Source organism: Amblyomma maculatum, chromosome 1 (genome assembly GCF_055883805.1).
Source record: "Amblyomma maculatum isolate TAMU_Amacu chromosome 1, ASM5588380v1, whole genome shotgun sequence".
In the NCBI taxonomy this organism is placed as follows: domain Eukaryota; kingdom Metazoa; phylum Arthropoda; class Arachnida; order Ixodida; family Ixodidae; genus Amblyomma; species Amblyomma maculatum.
In genome coordinates, this window is record NC_139344.1 from 144102359 (window position 1) to 144120954 (window position 18596).

The following is an 18596-nucleotide window of genomic DNA, read 5'->3' on the forward strand; positions in this document are numbered from 1 at the left end:
TTCGATTTGTCGGCTTCATTGAGAACTAAATCATTTCATCGGCCACCTAGTGAGTATATTAGAGCGCGAGTGCAGTTCAGAGCTCGCGACTATCAACTTCAATCGTGTTATATACCTATATAGCAGCGGCGGCCAAACTCCGGCTCATCGCGGGTCCAAGCGTAGGTCGCGACTCTCTGGCATAGAACCCCTACCCTCTTCCCACTATCTACCATATTTCTGCTTCTTAAGGTTGAGGTGAGCAATTCTTCTCAGCATTAAATGTGCTTAGTAAAATTAGCGGGTGACGTTTAAGAGACGAAAATTTGACTGCAACCACACCTTTCGGGCGAAATTTACAGGTGTTTACTGTATATGAATGGGACAGCACAATGAAGGCAAACATGAGCTTTCGCTATATTCGTAGAGTTCAGTGTGGCCACCTGTTTTGTTGGAAAAAATATATATATATTGGCTGCGCTTTCACTCTTCTCTATTTTTACTGCGGCTCTTCACTAAGAAAATTATTTTTCCATGCATCTTTACGCATGCTTGTCTGGCCAACCCTTATATGCAGTATAAGGATACACGCAGTCTGAGTGCAGAATGCGAGCTCAGAGATTCAGCGCTAAATTTTGCGTCAAGCTTCGCTGTCCGTTGTCTGTCTTGTAAGGCTGCCCGTATTTTCGGGGCACTCGCCAGGCTGCTTGCCACGTCTTTCAACAGTAATCGCCAATGGACGGCCATATCGTTCCTCGAGAAAGAACGTAAAGACATCACCAGTCGCACATGGTGGCTCTACTTTGCTTTTATGTAATTTCCTGTCTGAAAGCCTTGTTTCTAGTAGACATGATACTAAATATCCCGTGACATGAATGTGTTAGTGCCACCTAACTTATTATCACCCTTTAATAGTATTTCACTGAGCTACCATTAGTAGTGGCATTAAGGGCGAAACCAGACTTCGTCGGCGGAGCTTTGAAGCTCCGACTTGAGAGGTAAAAAATTGCAAGGAAAGGAGTAACTGTTTAACTTCTCGGCGGACACCTCAACGACATCGTGAAAGAATATACGCACTTCAACTGCCATTGGTGTGATTGAATTCAGCTGAACACATATCAGTCACACATTCGAAGTCGCAATGCTAGCGTTTACCGCTCTGCGTCCAATAGCACCGACAGCCTGCGGGTTTTCCTTTTTTTTCGCTTGGACAATGCTTGATTCAGTTACGGTGAGGGAGAGGAAGAAGGAAAGGATTAGTCAAGAAATGGATTAAATATATTATTTTGAGAGCTAACTAGAGTCAACGACACATAACACTGCGGGCTGAGAAGTTATCCACTCCGCCCCCCCACACACACACTTTTTACTTTTTTTTTTCTAACAAGATGCGTAAATGGAAACAATGTTCGGGTCGCATTCATGCTAGGTTTTGCAGTGCGCAGATTTAGTGTGGGTGTCTATGCAGGCGGCTTTGATGCACCCATAATAAGCCGGAGAGGGAGGGCTCAGCTGTCAACGGCAAAGTCTGCGAGCGACAAGTGGCGCGCGTTTATCCTTCTCGGGCACAGAAAACAGGCGATCTTATCGTAATCGCCGGTGCGAGAGCAAAGCGTAGTGTGACGAACCGCGTGTCTCAGATGGCGAACCGTGGCGGTACATGGGTGACAGGCCGGCCATGCTGCCAGGCTCTCTGGCCGCTGGCGGCTGCTGTCACATTACTCGCTCTCGGAGTTTCGGCTCACGGCGTTCTCCAGCCCCACATCGTCTTCATAGTCGCGGACGACGTGGGTGAGTGAATGCTGAAGCCGTCATCATCTTGTCGCCAGTGCCACAAAGGGAAAACAATCTTGTAACCACGCACACGTTGCCTAAGAGTCGTCTAACGTACGCGAGCTCACCCACGGTTCTAAACAATATTTTCCCTTAGGTTTTTATTTTTTTTTTATTTTAAGATGCAATAATAGTGATTTCCTTCTTGTTGGTGCTTTATAGTTGCTGGAAATGAGTAGTGGATGTTATGGGACCAAAGTGGTGTGACTGCGGTGCATGGTGATCATACGGCGAACCTTTATGCAGCAATTTTGAGAGCCTTTCGCGCCTTCAAAAACTTTTCTAATTATGTGTTCCTTTTCAACGTGCCCGTTCCGTATTCATATGTTCCGAAGAAAAAGGGGGTGGGCGGTGGGGGGGGGGGGGGGTGATGGATGTTTTATAAATATGAAACGGAATGAAAAAAAAAATGCAGGAAATTCACACTCAGTAGGAAAGTGTGTCTGAAGGACACACTTTCCTACTACTAGCCAGTGATCACCATCATCATAAGCAGGATATACCCATTGCAGGGTGCAGACCTCTCCCATTTTCTTTCAATTAACCCGGTCCTATGTTAGGCAGTACCAGCTGCGAATTAATGCAACTTGTCTATTTTTGGAAGCGAACATTTTGTAATATAAAGGAAATTATATCAATATTCAAAGATGTGAAAATATTTATCCACCGTAGGTGCCAAACTACAAAAATGGTAAGCCGCACACAAAAATAAATAAAATATATTACTTGCAAGAGGGTATTTTTGTGAACTTTCAAGGAATTACGCTAAAAGAAGAAGGTAAGAGAGATGGACTCTTATTCCTTCGTTTTTCGGTATTCATTGCTGTGATCTCGTAGAGATAAATAAAAAAAGTGGATTCCATACTTAAGGAAAGGTAAGCATGTATTTAACAGAATTGGAATGGCTTTGGGAAACCCCTTTTGAAGAGCTTATTCCGAACAATAATGCAAAGTTCTATTGTAGTGTTGATCAATATCCTGCACTCAATGTACATTTAAAATTCTTATAATTGACTTCCGCTGTTCTAACAGAAGGTAGATCGAAAAAACATATTTTTGCAAGGACGGGCCAGTGCTGCAAATGCTCCGTTGAATTCAGCACATCATTGGTGTGTTGAACCCGCAGTCACTTGAAGGTAGGTTGCAGTGTCACGCATAAATCTGTACGCTAGGCAAACACAGCACCGTACAAGGACTGAGACTGTAACAGACAAAATTTGCATTGGAAACTTAGGTTGAACGAGAAATATTCATGAAGCATGAATTCCCCTTCTCGCATATATCTTTACTCTCCTTTGAATCTTCCTGATGCGTTTAATATATGGTTTCGTTGAGAAACAAACATCCAGACACATTTACCCCTGTGATAAGCTAAATTTGAGCGGCGTCTGTTGCGTTTATGCCTGTACACTAGCAGTAGTTCTACAGGTAAGCCACAGTGAATTCCTTTTGCTGACAGTGCTTCAGTAGCTAGGTGTTGTAAGCAGCCATGGTTGCAGGGGGTGTACTCATGGGGGGCTGTTGGGTTGCAGCTTGCAGGGACGACCATGACGACCCGAACGGGGCTTGTACATACAGCTGTCGCCGTAACATTAGCAATAGGAAGCGATCTTTTTAATGGTGAATTCAAATAAATGGCCGAATCACATCGACTTTCTGTATATATAGCACATGGCTGTGACTGGCGCACACAACGCTGCTGTAAGGTAACTTTTTGCCTTATGCCTTGGCCGAACGAAACAAAAATGACATCTGGCTTCAAGTCGCCAAATTTGGCAAATGAAATATATATTTTGCGCCTTCTTTTTAACTCCCAAAATGATACGAATGAGTTAGTTGCAAGCGAGCATTATGCGCGCCTTTCTTGACCTCAATTTAACCGACTGCTGTTTGTCTCTACCGCCGCTTGCACTCCAATCGAAACCAGAGGACAGGAAAACGACGTTAAAAAAAAAACTGGTTCCTTTTTCTTAACCGGAGACGATATTCAACCGTACGCCTAGGCAGTGTTTTCTACGTAGCGTCTACTGAAGAATGCCTTACGAGAACACCTCAATGCAGGGTGGAATGACGTTCCATGGCACAACGCGGGCCTCTTCAGCCCGAATATCGCTCGGCTCGCTTCTGAAGGAGTCATTCTGGAGCAGTACTACGCACAACCTGTGTGCACTCCGTTAGTATTGACTGAGATGGACGTTTTTCTCAATACAATTCATGTTTGCTTTCCAAAGGAATGACACAAAATGTTTATGTAAAACTTTTGACGGTTGCTTATAGTACAACACGACAGACGAATGTTCCACTCAACCATAATATGGCTGAGGCTTAACCCTGTGAGACCTAGTTAGAGGAAGTGAAAGCATCGTTTCGCTTGCTTTTGCTTTGGTTATGTTTAGACATGGCAGGCATGGTTTTGCAGCAGCTAAATGCCGAGACTACGGAGTCGAAGACGCCGTCAACTACAAGAGGAAACACGTGATGCTGTATCTGCCGTCAAAGGTCAAGGTCAAAGGTCAAGTGGTGGTACAGCATAGGTGGTGCCATGGTGAAATTATATATCCTCCCTTTAACCTCTGACTCATTCAACGTCAAGCAGCCTGCCAGGTTGGATTGACCTTTTCTAATACATGGCGTAGTGAAGTTTTCGCTTCAAAACGGGATGTGCATGTCTCCACACATTCCTCATATTCAGTTCGCTTATAAAAATCGCTAAATAAAACTTTACCAAAGTCACACTTTCTACATTTCTTGACTTTGTAGATTGGATGGGAACTAAAAACTTCCCTTCCTGGACAGTGTCTTATGTTAGAAAAAAAAAAATTCTCTTCAAAAGTATTTTTTATACGCGAATGTTTATTTATTCATGTACCGTAAATGCCCTCACAGAAGGGGTGTTAAGTGAGGAAAGAGGGTACATATTTTGATTAATAATGCGCCGAGCCCATTAAACAATGATCTCCCTTATTTATCGCCATGTGATTTTCATAAGTGTAGTAATGCTAGCGACTCTGACCTTTTTCTGGCAGCGCTCTGCATCGTCTGACACCTTTAGTCACATTAAATTGCGATATACGTGCGCTAGCTTGTAATGATTCATTTTTGACCTGCTATGGAGGCCTTATATTTACGAGACAAGTTGATTTCATAACTTTCTGTCGTGAACGTTCGCTTGATCAATCGACTCTAAATCATGCCTGAGATGGTATATTTTATGCTAGGACTAGGAAGGACTTCACCGTTGAAGCGGATGTTGAGCCCTTAAATCTTGAAAAATAGGGGCAGGGTTCCCTTCTTCCAAGACATATTTCGTACGACAAGTAAAGTTTTCTGAAATATTATATTCGGATTATCTAATATCGGGTATTGATTGCCATGAAGCAGGCATCTAGCGACCAAGAAGCTTTTTGTACGGTCATTTAACTTTATGTGGAATGTTTCCCACAGTAAAAATGTGTTCTGTGTACCTGTATTCTTAGAACAAGAGCTGCAATCATGACCGGCAGATACCCGTACAAACTTGGGCGGCAGGTAAGCACTCTTCTTGCAGCTTGAGTTCTTTCTTCCAGCATGAGAAACACGCGATGAAATATTTTGGCTTTTTTGCTTTGCTTTTTTTTCTTCTCAGGGTCACGTGCTAGATCCTTTGGAACCCACTGGACTAACCATGAATGTTCCACTTCTGTCAGAGGAGCTTTCCCGCCGTGGCTACTCGACGCATGCTTTGGGGAAGTAGGCATCCTAGGAAACTTCCCTTCTTTTAGAGCTATAACTCCAGGTAAAACTTCGGCGAATGCTTGGAAACGTGCCGGATGAACTTCAAGCTCAGTTGAGGTCAAACTGACTTCCAGCCACAGTTCTGTCGCATATTTTAATGCGCTGTGGTAAACTGGTTCATCACCACATAACTTACTGACCGCTTTATGGTCACTTGATGAACTGACCGCTTTGCTAATTACGCGTTTTAATTACGGTTAATTAGTTAAGTGTAATCACATCTTGAACGTTATGGTACATCATCACTTCATAGATTGTTAGATAGCTTATGTTGAATACATCTGTATATGAATAATTGTAGGTCTAACTCCATTTCGTTTAGCATATAGTACATCGTTGGATATATCGCTGGATAGGGTATATAAATTTCCTTTGGGTAACTGCGGGCCTTAATTAATGGCCGTCACTTTATTAATTGTGCTTAAAATTTTATCAAGTTATATATCAATAGATGACTTATGTCGAGTAAAAATGCACTTAGAAAATTTTAGGTAATAATAAATTAATGTTTCTCCAATGCTCTTAGGGGTATCCCTCAAGGGGAATGATTAGTATGTTTGCGCTCGGGTGGGCATTAATGACTGATTACTACTTATCCGAAATCTACTTCACTTTGAGGGATTCCCCTAAAAACAATGGACAAGCGCCGTTCCCACTTCGAGTTATTGATAAATTTTCTCTTGCCCTACCATCTGAATACTAGCCATCCTGGTTAGCTCAGTTGGTGGAGTGGCTGCTCCTGATAGACAATGGTCCCGGTTTCGAATTCCTGACAAGAATGATTTTTTTCTTTAATTATGAAGTTTCTGTGAAATTTTTGTACTTTCCTTTATAACCATATGGCTACGCTCGGTTGGACGTTAATGAGTAATTGCTCCCTGATATTAATAAAAAACTGTTATTTTGTAACTGTGATAAAAAAAAATAAACTTTACAATATCAAGGCACATATCGTTAGATAGATTATGTCCTGTATAGTTGGCTTCGACTAATTACCGGTAATCAATTTTGCTCTGACTGAAAATTAAGCTTTACACTTCATTACGAGTTATATATTGTTGGAAAGGTTTGGCTGAAGAGAATCTGAGAATATGTACCATGTTCAAGCTGCCGCTTGATCTTGGGTGTCACTAAGTTAAACCTCTTTTTTTTTTTTTTTTTTAGCGGTGGACAGTACTAATGATACGTTTAGTGAGTACCAGGAGCCTTCGCGGGCCCGAACAGGCTCGTGACACGTAGGCTACGTACACTGCGTAATAGCAGCGCTGGTACTGTAACATAATTGTAGAAGTAATGTAATGGTTGACCTACACCTCAAAAGCTTTATTTCTAGTGCGTTGTATTTTATGAGGAAAAAACTTATCGTTAGCACCTTAAAAGCGTAACAAGAAATATTACAGCTAGCGAGTTCATGAAACTGGAGCGCTAGCCATGCTTGAAATTTGTTTATTACGCCCAACTGTGCGAGTTACGTGGCAAATAAAAAGCACGCGTGCAGACTGCTTTTTCGCCCAGTTTCTACGAAAGAAGTAACAAAGATAACATATGCGTGATCTAAGCAGCAAAAAGAGTGTTTTAATTGCTTTTGCATGTGGACATTTAGTGCTTTCTGCAAATTTTTCGAGTGCTTCCTATTCATCATACGCAGTCCCTGCCGAAGCGAGGTAATCAGCTAATCAGTTTATGAAGTCGCTCGCGCAGCAAACCTTGCTACAATTGTCCACTTGAGTGGTAGATAAGAGTAACAGTTGCATGTTTGTGCTTGATGGAAATTTCTCTCGCTAAAGGTGGGAACATATCTAGAGACTCATATCTACCGTACCTGGAATTGGCATATGCCGACCTTCACTTTGTCGGGAAGTCACACATGCACTACCAGACTCATTTTATAGATGGCGCTGCGCAATCATTGACAAGCTGCTTCAAAATTTGCTGTAAGACGTGCAGAAAAATGAAAACGATTCAAGCACGTCACAAACACGTGGAAAGAAATTAATGGATAAAACTGCATGCGAATGCTGTAGTTGGTCAAAGCTTGCTCCTACATGAAAGGGAAAGTGTCTGCGCATGAGAAAACCTGCGATTGCAGTGCAAAAAAAAAAAAAAAAAAGACTTTTTGAGTGTTTTCTGTTTTCTATAGGGAAAGCCACATGCAGGATATGTTTACGCAAACGCACCCTCTTTGGCTACCCGGTCGGCCAAAGTATAATTGGTTAGTAGAGAAACGTGTATGTTTTAGTGACGACGCGCACAAGAACGTGGACTGCTTTTATTGCAAATAAATTCTTCTATGCAGCTATCATTGTCAAGCCTTCTCTACTTGCAATGCGGTGATTCAAGAGCCAAACCAACTACAATAACGCGTGCCTATCTTTAAATAACAGCATATGTTCACGTTTACCTCTTTGTCCTCCTTGAACGAGGTATCTATGCGTTATTAAATCAGCAAATTCCATCACACTGTTCAACTCAGCAAAGGCTACCAGTGGTACCGTTAGAGATTATTTTTGATCTGGAGAGCGGACCACCGATATCAAAGTCTCCGCAGGTGGCACTTGGGGTACTGCAACTGGTCGTACACGCCCACCATTCGTGGCTTCGACTCCTTTTCCGGCTTTTACCTGGGTTCCCAGGACCACTTCTTGCACATCAACTGGGCTGGCGGCGTCATGGAAGGGTTTGACTATCGCTCCAACGTGACGCCTAGATGGGACGCCCGCGGCCGCTACTCCTCGGTGCGTCTTCCGCTTGCATGCTTTAGGGCTGTTGGGGCGGAGTGCCTGAACGCTGTCGCGTGTACACCTATAATCACTTTGCATGCGGCGTTAATATCCGCCAAAGTTACGGCTGTTCCGATTTCGAATTACCAGCGACAAAGGTCTGCTCAGGTTTGGGCGTCTTCCTATAGCTTCATAGGTATTGGCAATAAACACTGTGCGTATTATAAGGCAGTGTTAGCAGCTCCCGCAGGCGCAGTGCTGGCACCTACAGGAAAACAAATGAACGAGGCTATAGTCTCGTTTATTTCGTTTATGCGTTCAATAGAGGGAAAAACAATGGTAACTGTTTCGTAACAAATAGATCAAGCGCACGGACACTATGCAACCTTCAGTCCCAGTTTACTGATAAAAAACATGGAGTCTTTCTAAAATTACGTTAATTCTTCAGCTTGCAGTTTTCACCAGGTCATGGGGCAGTTATGAGAATTACTGTGATTTCACAAACTAACATCTTTTGATGTTTTTTGGCGTGCATCGACCAACGCAGGTCAGTTAAATATAAGAAAAGTTTCTCTCATTGTGTGTATTGGATGATGAGATAAAATTTCCTTACACGTAACCGAATGTGGCGGGAGAAAAAAAAAAAAATGAGCAGAGACACTTAATACTGCTTGCGTGCATAAATACATAAATACGAAATCATTATAGTTCGACGCGTCAAATCCTTTCAGGTGAGGTTTTCAGCATGTATTAATGTTTATTTTGCTAGTATTGTTGTCGGTGTGCGTGTGCTTACGTCTTTGACGTAGTCTATCATGCTTCACGTGGTGTCTGCGAGTCAAAATCACTGAAACCTCGGCTCGAAGGCGCACAATTGGAGATACATATATGACGTCTGTAAGTCGGCAAGAATCTCTTTCGCGCGCTAGCCTCCAACTTCCTTTACAAGTGTATACTATATGTCACGATAAGTCGTAACAGCACCCTGGACGTTGTACGATTAACAGCTGCATCTCAATTTTGATACGGAATTTGGGAAAATTACCGGCACAAGAAATCGGCCAGTGGCAGGTATATTTACACTAACATACGTACTCAAGTAGCTGTTGTGGCTTTGGTCTTGGATGCGTCTCATGCACCCATCGATGTATCGTGGAAGCTCGGCTTGCTTTGTTTCATGACCAAGTCGCTACATATACATAGCACAACAAAATAACGAACGCTGCAGGCATTTCTTGTAATGGGACGTATAATGCTCTCGGATTAATAGCTATCACTTTGGTATATAGGCTCTATATTGCTTTTCGTGCCCACTAGTCGTGCAGTATACCAATTTAGACATAATTTATGTTCTCTATCTGGTTTCTGCCCCTGTTATCTTGTGGTCGTTATACGATTGTTTACGATGCGGATTACGTCGTATTCCTTGGCGTTCTGATAATTTCGAAAATCCTTCGATTCGCCGTGAATATCATTAGAGGAGCAGATTGCTATAAAGGAGCACCTAAAAATGAATAGGTGTAAGGTTTTGACTGTGTGAAAAGACTGGCATCTTGATTTCGTTTTTTTTTTCTTTTTGCAAACCAAAATAAAAAGAGGCGCATGTATCTGTACCTTGGGTGCAGGAGCTGCTGGCTGACGACACGATAAGCCTGCTCGCTGCTCACGCAAGTGATGATCGCCCGCTGTTCCTGTACCTGGCATTTCAAGCTGTGCACGCGCCACTCCAGGTCCCGCCAGAGTACGAGGTCCCCTGCGTCAAGTACAACAACTCGAACCGTCGACTGCTCTGTGGTGCGTGACTCCTTTAGGAAATCAGTTTTCCGATAGGTTATCTGCCTAGTTTCACGAACTTCTATTTTCCTTCTCAGAACGCTAATGGGATAACATAGTCATTCTCGAGGCATGACTTATATATCTGTTATGATTTTGGTTTCTAATCTGAAGAGTAGGCAGATGTTGAGCCCTCAAGATCAGCGAGATGGACACTGTTAAAAGAATGGTAGCAAACTTGTTCACACTTACGAAGTTTTCTGTGTTCGCAAATTCAGATAAACATTGCCGCTGAAAGGGATTGGTGCACACAGGCGAAGCCGCTGTCCACTCGGTTTAAGTGAAAAACATAGCCTTAATAATTTTTACAGCTTTGATCCAGAAATTGTAACCCCAAAGAAACGTCCATTTTATTTACTAGTTTAAATCGAAGACTTTCTTTAAAATTCTTTTTTTTTTTTTTTTTTTTTTTGTGGTAGGTATGTGATCGCTCCCGTACATAAGAATTTCATTGCTGCAAGAAAACCAAATTTCTGAGGTGCGCAAATACAGGTTTCTAGCTTTACAAATTCGTTCATTTATTCATCCTGCCACTCAAGCAAAACGAGCAATGGTGCGCATTTCCGATTTCTTGGTGGCAAAAAAACAAACTATATCATTATTTGGGGATATTAAAAGGACACTAAATTTCTGAACACACGTATCATTCGAAATACAACAAGAAACTTGAATGCTTTGGGTCGTCGCTTATACATTCTTTTATACTGGAAAAACCTGATAATGACTGGCTTTATTTTAGGTGGCTTAATAACGCTCTTTGAATTGGCTTTTAGAAATGTGCGGGGCATGCCCTAGCTTTTTTTTTCTCGATGGCTCGGCGTTTACAAATTATTTTTGTTTGATGCTTTGTCATAAGTATATATATCATTAGTCTCCTTTGGATTCAGATAAAAAAACACGACTTCATAAAGAGCGGTTTCTTTTCTTCAGTCAAGTGCTCTTGTGATTACCGTATGAGATCAATTAAAGCTGAAATAAAACAATAAAAAAATACATGCTCAGAACAAGCGTTTTTATCTGTTCTTGATTTTATGTGAACACGAGTATTGCATCGTGAAAATCGCCAACTGTCTATACGATGAAGCATTTTAACCATTTAAACTTTGCTCTTTCAGGTATGCTGAACGCCTTGGATGAAGCCGTGGGAAGGATCGAGAAGACCCTGGTGAACTACGGGTACTGGAACAACACTCTACTCATATTTACAAGTGATGTGAGTCGAACTACTTCATACTTGCTCAGCTCCTAGCCGCTCATGTCGGCTGCGAATGATCCAAAACGCCACTGAGCTAACATGCAGACCAAATGTCTTCTTTTTACCATATCATATGCAAGATATCTGTACTGAATCGGTCTCGTCTCCGATCCCATTTCTGGAAGCATTGCCTATGTTACCGAAAGGATGACGGGTACCCAAACTTTGGTTTACTTTGATTTTACACCTAGGTACCCATGGTCTAGTTTCTGCCCTATGTCATTAACAAAACTGAAAGGAGATTTATTTTCATGTTATTAGTAAAAAACAATGCTTAAAGATAAGGACGAGCATATTTAGGTGAGTCACATAGTGCAGTCGCTGGGTGTTGCGCGGTGGCGCATATCTCTAGAAATTTGAAAAGTACACCTCTGGTCCTCTGTTCACATGGTATAATTTCAGCTCAGTCGATTTATGTAAAGCTAGATAGGTGATGATGTTCTACCAATCTTCACCGCACAAGAATATTAAGTAGAATGCATATTTTCTCAGCGCAAAATTATAGACAAGACGAGAGAAGGAGATAGACAAGGGACGTCCTGTCTATAATTTTGCGCTGAGAAAATATGCATTCTACTTATCAAGACCAACTAGCTCGTCTTTCTACGTTAACAAGAAAAATAAAAAATTCGAAAAAGTTATTTTCCGCTTTTACCCCCAAAATGAGATAATTAATCCCATAAATAAATGCGTAGTTATCCGGAATATAATGAACTGTTTATCGCAAGCTTGGTTAGTTCGGATTAGTCATTTCGGTACTTCGTTGAGTATACTAAATAAAGCTGAACGATAAAAGAAGTGGCTTTTGAGGTTATGAATGTTTGTCCCTACGAAAGCGGTTTCTAGTCAGCGTCCGTAGAAGAGGGGCTGGTATATCCAACAGCGGTCAGAAGCGTGTGAGAAAATCTCTAAAATACGCTATTCCTTCTCTTGTTTCAATTTCAGTGCACTTGGAGTGGAGCTTCCGAAGTCGGTTCTGCCTATCTAAATGAAGCAGATTTACGTTAGCTTATTGTGAGGTAATTTCTTGGGTTTTGAATCGCGTTGTCTTCACGATCGTGTACTGTCAAAAAGGCGGAGGACGTTTATGTCTAAATTGCCAAGTCTGTACTCGTTTCATTAAACTGGTAGCGTATTAGCCGCGGTAATATCATACGCTCAGCATTGCCATACACATAATCACATTCGCTCGAACTAATAGTTGTGACCTAAATATAATGGTAAAAAAATATTCTCGAGGGCACTTTTGACCACTAAAATGCGATGAGGCGAAAACCATTATAGCGCGGTGGATCCTAACCCTCCACTAAGTCACCTCTATCTCCCTCTCTTCTTTCACTCCCACCTTCCTACCTTCATTTACGGCGGGGTACATGTGTCCGCGGAGAATTGTGACATATACAGCGCCTTTTTAATGATGTAAATAAGTTTGAAATGCCGCTGATGCCTGCTGTACTAACGCCTCTTAGACCGCAGGGTCTGCTTCTGTTTGTTGTGTGGTGCGGCGTTCGAGGAAGCGCCATATGAAACGCGCCACACGGACGCCTGGATCGGACGCTCGGCGGGGTCAGCTTCGTCTATGCATGAATCGCCCGGTGACGTCATGACCAGTCGTGACGGTACATGACGCGCCCCTTGTCAAACACAGCCACCATTCCACTGAACGCATCAAAGTTCACCAGCGTTCTATAATTCGTTTACAGGAAAGGTAAGGCGCAGTATCTGTCCCTCGCGGAATTCCGCTATCCTCACAGTAGACAAGCGGAATTATGATGAACGCTTCAAGATCCGGGGTGTGACGCGCATGAATCACCACTTTGAATCGCGCAGTTGGCAGTGCATTTCCGAGCCTTAATTGGCACACAGTACGCAAAAATGGATCTCTTACATCGCGAACAAAAAGAAATCTGCTGACAATCTGTCGTAGAAATAAATGCCCCAAACCCAGTCCACCGTCCTTCACCCGCCTAAACAAACTGGTCCGGCTACATCGTTCCATTCTGCTGCCCACACAAAAATGGCAAATATCCGGTGCAGTCTCTGTACGTTCATCCTTGCACAATGCAACACTTGCATCACGTACCACAGCTTTGACAAGAAAACATATTGCACACTGTGGCCCTGGCGAAAACTGACAATTGTTGCCCTTTCCACCCCTCCACCTTTTCCCGCGTGGCTTGAGTCTGTGTCCTCCAGTACGATTCGCTATCGCGATAACTATCTAGTGGGACGCCCAAGTACTTTACTGGTGTTGTCAAGGTCATGTTTGCGAACTTTGTTGTCTCGACCGAAAGTGTACCGGGAGGCACTTTTGGTTATTTTAGAGAAGTTGTCGCGAGTGTGCGATTCCTGTCTGTTCGATTTTCATATGAATATTTATCTTGTGTTAGCAGGAAGAAGCTGTGCAAGGATTTGTGTGACGTAGTTCTTCCCATACCAATGTACAGGGCCTTATACAGTGGAGGACCAGGACGCGACGTACTAAAGCGGGTGAAGGCGATGCAGGTGCCGTCAAAGGCAAAAACTTTTTTCTTTAAGTTACACACGGAAACACTGCCAGTAAAGAAGTTCTTGGAAAGAAAGAATTTATTTTTACCTTGGGGTTCGCATTGCCTAATTTGTAAACAGCGAGAAACTATAGACCACGTTTTCCTACATTGTTGGGAAGGGGTATACTTTTGGGATATTTTACAAAGGAATTTAAAAAAGGAATTTCCATTAGACTCGCATGGTATTAGGTACTTGCCAGTAGAGAATGAGGATGGGGTGCCATTTGACCTTATTATGCGAATGGCCCTCCACTGTATTTGGCGCTCGAGAATGGCAGAATACCATTGCGATCCTGACGCACGGCCAGCACGGATCTATTTTCGGGAAGGCATGAATAGATATATTGAAATTCAGAAACTAGCTCCTGAAGCTCCCAAGTGGCTCGGAAGATTGGAGCCATTAGTGACCCTAAGAGAATTTTTAGCATGATGACGCCACAACCCACCTGGCTTATTATTGTATTAATGATTGCCCATTGTGCCTTGTAAGTGGTTCTGTGTATTGTGGTCCCTGCCGAAGTCAGGCAATAAAGAAAAAGAAAAAAAAATTGAATCGCGCAGTTGGTAAAGCGCTCAGCTGGCGATCCAAAGGATAGAGGTTCGATTCCCGGTGGAGACACGGTTTATTTATTTATTTTTAACTATCTCCCTCGAAAGCGTGACACCTTCTGCCGACAGCCTCTGCCGACAGCTTCTGCTGACAGCGATGGGGCATTAAAGGTTTTTATGTGTGATTTTGTTTTCGTGAAATGTAGCGTTTCAAGGCCAGGGAATAAAGAAAAAAAAGGCATAAAAGGCTTTCGCCTTAAAAAAGAACTGTCTTCTGTCATGTGTGGCCTAACAAAAATTCCAGGCCCGTGAACGCGGTACAGCGCAAAACACGTGCAAATTGACGTCAACTAATCCTAAAAATGGGTGGTTGCGTTGTCAGCAGGAGCTGTCGGCTGAGGCTGTCACACTTTCGAGGGGGATAATTACAAACGAATAAATAAACCTTGTCTCCACCGGGAATAGTACCTCCATTCCTTGGATCCCTAGCCGAGCGCTTTCCCAACTGCGCCACACCCCGGATCGCCAAACTGTCATCATAATGCCCCTTGTTTACCGTGAGGATAGCGGGATTCTGCGAGTGACAGATACGGCGCCTTTAATTTCCTGTAAACTAATTATAGAACTTCGGTGAGCTTTGATGCGTTCAAAGGAATGCTGGTTGCGTTCGACAAGGGGAGCGCCATGTACCGTCACGACTAGTCATGACGTCACTGGGCGATTCATGCATATACGAAGCTGACCCCGCCGGGCGTCCGATCCAGGCGTTCGTGTGTCGTCTTTCATTTGGCGCTTCCTCAAACACCGCACCACACAGCAAACATGAGCAGACCCAGATGTCTAGGAGGCGTTAGTACAGCAGGCATCAGCGGCGTTTGAAGTTAATTTACAGGATAGAAAAGGCGCAGTATCTGTCACAGTTCTCCGCGGACACATGTACCACGCCGTAAAGGAAAACAGGAAGGTGGGAGTGAAAGAAGAGAGGGAGATAGAGGTGTCGTAGTGGAGGGCTACGATCCATCGCTCTGTAATGGCTTTCGCTTCATCGTACTCTTTTGGCCCAAAGTGCCTGCTAGAATTTTTCTATAGTTAGCGCTTCTTTTCCGCAGCGTAGCCATAATATACGAATTTTTCTTCATAATTGCGAAACTATAAGCAGAAAACCAGTCATCCGTTGCATCGGGCACGTTTTCTGCACCAGAAAACCCGTCGTAAACTAGGAAACAAACTAGGGCCGCGTACGTTTCTGCGAGTGCCGCCAGCTGCCGATCCACACTCTCGGAGCGACGGTGGCCCCACCTCTAGTTTGATCTCGTGGCGAATAGCAATCAATACTTGAAGAGATGCTACATCGGCAGGCTTGTATGTTTTAAAATGCACCTCCCTGATTTCCTTTTATAGTTTTGATGACTCGTCTGTAGCTGAAAACAAACTTCAAAAGCTTAACTCTTTTAGGCCTCGAAGCTAAAGCAACTTCTACTAATATGTTTGGGAAAGTATTTCGCAATATTTCCCTGCTTGCTCGCTATTATTTTTCAAAACTGGCGTGCGTTAAATTTCTACACTAGTTTTATATACCCGGTGAGAATGCAAGAAAAGCTTTAAAAACAAATTCTCGCTACCCTAGAAAGCTATACTTTCATTATTACTACGTGCGTGAGAAATTTCGGAAAAGGAAACCTGAATCTGACTTTGATATACGAAAAGAGGGAGGAAGTATGACCTTTGGCCAAGACAACGTTATGATTTTATACATCGAGTAAATATAAAAAGGAAACTGCGGGATGCCCTTTTACTGGTTCTGGAAAAGAGCAGGGGAATTCAAGGCTATACGTCCTTTCTATGCAGGCCGACAAAACACACAGCGTAAGGATGCATGCGAGCAAAGTCGAGTGTTTAAAAGAGCCGCTGCTCAGGAGGCAAACTCCATTTCAGGACATGCTCGTCGATGTGGCAAAGATAGCTGTACTGACCAGCTACGCGTAGACTCTTATCTTTACCTCGTGGATTCCGGGACACGCTGGCCTTGTTGCGTGGCTCCTTCCTTCCTCCGTGCTGTTTCCTCGCTCAGCTCTTCGAGCTAACACGCCTTCCTCATTTGTACAAAAACACAATACTCACGAAACTTGTAAGAATTGTGCGGAAAGCTAAACTGGCTGAAGAAGTCCACAATCTGTTTCATTTCAAGGGGATGAGGAGTTGGAGGAGAGACTTCGCCCGCTTAAACCAAGAACATGAAATAACGTCCTCTCTGAGGGTTACATGCGTTTATGTTTACTCAGCGTGCCGGGCCTATTAAGAAGATCACAATATTAGCTTCCAGCACTGCGAATGTGTACGCCGGAAGAACTTTCGAGCAGAGTTAAAAATACAGTAAAGATTTGTGCAATAGCTTGAAGTTAAAACATAACTCACTCAACAAATAGACCCTCATTATCTTAGTATCAGTGTCTTTTGCTGGCATGCTTATTAATTTTTTACCCAGAAATTTGAAACAACCGCATATTCAGACTGAAAGATTGCATTGTTTGCCGTAGGTTAGAAGGTTCGTGGTAAAGTGAATTTTGTCAAGGTATTTATTATATTTACTCACGCTGGAGCCCCAGATAAAGCTCTGGCAGAAGGGGCATAAAAAAGAACAGGTTAGTCACAATCAGTTAAAAAATCTTCACAGTATTTCCTCTGAAATATGTGCTATTTGAAATCTTTCCTATCTGAGGAAATAAAATAAATTCTCACGTAGCTTATTGCTTATTACAAATTAGAGTCTGTTCACAGTACACAATTTTTGCGACACAGAAAGAAAACGCGATAAGAAAAGGACAGTCGGCTCGCCATTCTCCTCTCTTTAGGCATAGCGCAAGTGCCACAGGAGTACATACATGGCCACACCCTGCGGCGCTTCACGTTGCGTATACTCGCCATACTCAAATTGAACTTCAAGCAGATAAATGAAGGGGAAATGAGGGTGCTCGTTATGTATTATAACGAGCACCCTCATTTCCCCTTCATTTATCTGCTTGTAGCTTACGGGGGTCTCGGTTCTGGCAGTCTTGAAGCCATAGGTAGCGTAAGAGGGTTCTAGCACAGCGTTCGCCCTCCCTCTTGATCACGTTCTACGTGACGTTGGCGGTAACAGAGGGCGTTCCACGTCCGCCGCCTTGGCTGAGGGTGGCGCTGGTGAACACTCTCAAGGTTCGTATACAGACAACATAAATACCCAAGAAAGTAGCAGGGGGGCAGCGGCCGATGTAGCTCAGTTGGAAGAGCACCGGACGCGATATTCGGAGGTCGTGGGTTCGGTTCCCACCATCGGCACGTTGTTTTTCTTCTACTTTGTGTTTAATTATCTTTCCCCTAAATAGATTACATTACTAATCCCTGTGATTATCCAAGTAAACATTAAAAAAAAAAACACACACACATAAAGTACCATCCCCAACGCTTTCCTTGGCCTCGCCGACTGTTAGCTTCTTTCCTTCATGTATTATAACGAGCACCCTCATTTCCCCTTAATTGATCTGCTTGTAGCTTACGGGGGTCTCGGTTCTGGCAGTCTTGAAGCCATAGGTAGCGTAAGAGGGTTCTAGCACAGCGTTCGCCCTCCCTCTTGATCACGTTCTACGTGACGTTGGCTGTAACAAAGGACGTTCCACGTCCGCCGCCTTGGCTGAGGGTGGCGCTGGTGAACACTCTCAAGCGTATACAGACAACATAAATACCCAAGAAAGTAGCAGGGGGGACAGCGGCCGATGTAGCTCAGTTGGAAGAGCACCGGACGCGTTATTCGGAGGTCGTGGGTTCGGTTCCCACCATCGGCACGTTGTTTTTTCTTCTACTTTGTGTTTAATTATATTTCCCCTAAATAGATTACATTACTAATCCCTGTGATTATCCAAGTAAACATTAAAAAAACACACACACACATAAAGTACCATCCCCAACGCTTTCCTTGGCCTCGCCGACTGTTAGCTTCTTTCCTTCATGTATTATAACGAGCACCCTCATTTCCCCTTAATTGATCTGCTTGTAGCTTACGGGGGTCTCGGTTCTGGCAGTCTTGAAGCCATAGATAGCGTAAGAGGGTTCTAGCACAGCGTTCGC

The 18596-nt window shown here is 43.3% G+C and overlaps 1 protein-coding gene across 2 annotated transcripts in view; it reads left to right on the forward strand.

Annotated features, from left to right (window-relative positions):
- The first annotated feature begins 1613 nt into the window (after positions 1-1613).
- Positions 1614-18596, forward strand: part of LOC146204221 (arylsulfatase B-like) — a 26180-nt gene continuing 9197 nt past the window's right edge. The window contains exons 1-7 of one of the 2 annotated variants that reach the window (XM_084586269.1): positions 1614-1770; positions 3874-3985; positions 5289-5340; positions 5438-5541; positions 8135-8321; positions 9932-10100; positions 11255-11352. In XM_084586269.1, coding sequence (XP_084442395.1) covers positions 1620-1770; positions 3874-3985; positions 5289-5340; positions 5438-5541; positions 8135-8321; positions 9932-10100; positions 11255-11352 — 873 coding nt within the window. In that variant the 5' untranslated portion in view covers positions 1614-1619. The remainder of the gene's footprint in view (positions 1771-3873; positions 3986-5288; positions 5341-5437; positions 5542-8134; positions 8322-9931; positions 10101-11254; positions 11353-18596) is intronic. The other variant, XM_084586273.1, reaches the window with a different exon arrangement.